The sequence below is a fragment of the Peromyscus eremicus genome, chromosome 5, assembly GCF_949786415.1.
Source record: "Peromyscus eremicus chromosome 5, PerEre_H2_v1, whole genome shotgun sequence".
Lineage (NCBI taxonomy): Eukaryota > Metazoa > Chordata > Mammalia > Rodentia > Cricetidae > Peromyscus > Peromyscus eremicus.
Genome location: NC_081420.1, coordinates 40,402,178 through 40,404,405, shown reverse-complemented (window position 1 = coordinate 40,404,405; position 2,228 = coordinate 40,402,178). Strand labels below are relative to the sequence as shown.

The following is a 2,228-nucleotide window of genomic DNA, read 5'->3' as shown; positions in this document are numbered from 1 at the left end:
CAGGTGACTTTCAAAAATTTACAACCAACACTCCTTAAATTATTAAAAATAGAAACAGAGCACTTCTAAACTTCCTCAATAAAGCCAGTATTACTCCAAAACCAAGACAAGGTAAGACACTCCCCCCCCCCCATACATACATACACAAACTACAGGCCAAAATCCCTCATTAACATAGATGCAAAAATAATTTATAAAATACTTGCAACCTAACTACAGACATATATCAAAAAGACCAACCATGATCAAGTCGACTTTATTCTACAAGGATGTTTCAACATATGTAAGTTAACAAATATAATAAATCTTATCAGTAGACTTGAGGACAAAATTCAAACTATCATTGCAATAGCAGCAGAAAATGCCCTTGGCAAAATCCAATATGCTTTCACTAGAGAAAACCTAAAGAGAACAGGAGTGGAGGGAAATGTGCAGTGAAATCAAGGTACAGATGACAAGCCAATAACCAACATCCTCCTAAAGGAAAAAAAGCTCTAAGAAATCCAATTAGAATCAAGAGGAAGACAGGACTGTCCACTATTGCTGCTCCTTTTCCATTAGTGCTTGAAGGAGCTAAGCAAGCTGCCAAGGGTTCTTTCCCCTGATGAACAGTGAGACAAAGATGCTCCATCATGTCTTCTGTGCAGTAAAAGTGCTACAATGTGGTGTTTATAAGATGATTTAAAGAATTAGGCTCAGGGATTGGGCTAGGTTCAGTGTTTTCAACAACCATCTAAACACCTTTATCAATGCTAGGAAATGTTCAGGGCCCTAGCTTGGGTTTGAGTCTCTGGAGAAAAATGTGCCACAGTGCAGTCTGGAGACTCTATTTCTCCAACAGCACAACAGGAAGAGGGGAGCAACCTGGGTGCCCTTTATCTTTCCCATACCACTTAATTCTTGGTTAAGAGGACTCTCTTGATTAACCTTTTAAAGGCTTCCTTTACTTCTTTGTTCCTAAGTGTATAGATTAAGGGGTTCAGCATGGGGGCAATAATTCCATAGAAGAGGGAAACCATCTTCCTTGGGTCCTTGGAATGTGGTGAAGGAGGCAGTAGATACATGGAGATAGCTGTACCATAAAACAGGGAGACCACTATTAGATGAGAGCCACAGGTCCCAAATGCTTTTTGTCGACCCTCAGCAGATTGGATTTTCAAGATTGCTTGGGCAATAAAGGCATATGATATAAGGATGAGTGTCAAAGGTACCAAATGGAAAAGCACACTAACAAAGAACAGTTCAGCCTCATTTGCAGTTGTATCCACACAGGACAACTTGAGCAGGGCAGGGACTTCACAGAGGAAGTGATCTATGACATAGTGGCCACAGCGTGGTAGCTGTAGAGTTAGGATGGACAGCCACACTGAGTTCCCAAAGCCAATGATCCAGGATACAGCTGCCAACTGGAGGCAGAGCCTGTGGTGCATGATGACTGAGTAATGGAGAGGCCGGCAGATGGCCACAAACCTGTCGAAGGACATGACTGGCAGCAGAACACACTCGGTAGCCCCCAAGGCCAGAAACATGAAAAGCTGGACCACACAGCCACCATAACTGATAACTTTCCTAATGCTGCGTAAATTTACCAGCATTTGTGGAACTGTGCATGTGATGTAACAAAGATCTATGATTGACAGATTAGTCAAAAAGAAGTACATAGGAGTGCGGAGTTTAGGGTCCAAACGGGACAGTACAATGATGTTGAAATTTCCAAAGATGGTCACTATGTAAGAAGTCAAGAAGACCACAAAGAGTGGAAACTCTAGCCATGGCTGGTCTGAGAAACCTAAGAGAACAAACTCTTCTGTGATGCTCTCATTCGCCCAACTCATGATCATTGTTTTAACGTATGTTTTCCTGAAACAAAAATTCAAGAAGTCAATTCACACATATTAACTATTGTATATTTAGCATGTATTTATTTGCTTTTACAGTGCTTTATAACCACGTTTATTAACTGTTTCAGTTATGTATTTGTACTTACTACAAGTTTGAAGACATTTATGTAACTGGTATTGCTTGAACCACAAAAAAAGTACAGTTGAAATTACAGTTGAACCAGCTACCTAGGTATTTCTGAAGTTTCTGTGTCCACACCCACATGTCTAAACTGAATGCTAAAATTTAAAAAGCACATTCACGACTTAGACAAATTGTACGTTTGTTTGCTGATTCTTTGCCATTTGGTTAACTCTTGTTTTTGGAACTTCCTACACAGCCATTGG

The 2,228-nt window shown here is 40.4% G+C and overlaps 1 protein-coding gene across 1 annotated transcript; it reads right to left on the bottom strand.

Annotated features, from left to right (window-relative positions):
- Positions 1 to 893: 893 nt before the first annotated feature.
- Positions 894 to 1,835, bottom strand: LOC131910448 (olfactory receptor 2B6). Its single transcript, XM_059262378.1, has one exon. The coding sequence runs from the start codon at positions 1,833 to 1,835 to the stop codon at positions 894 to 896; it is 942 nt and encodes a 313-aa protein (XP_059118361.1).
- Positions 1,836 to 2,228: the final 393 nt, after the last annotated feature.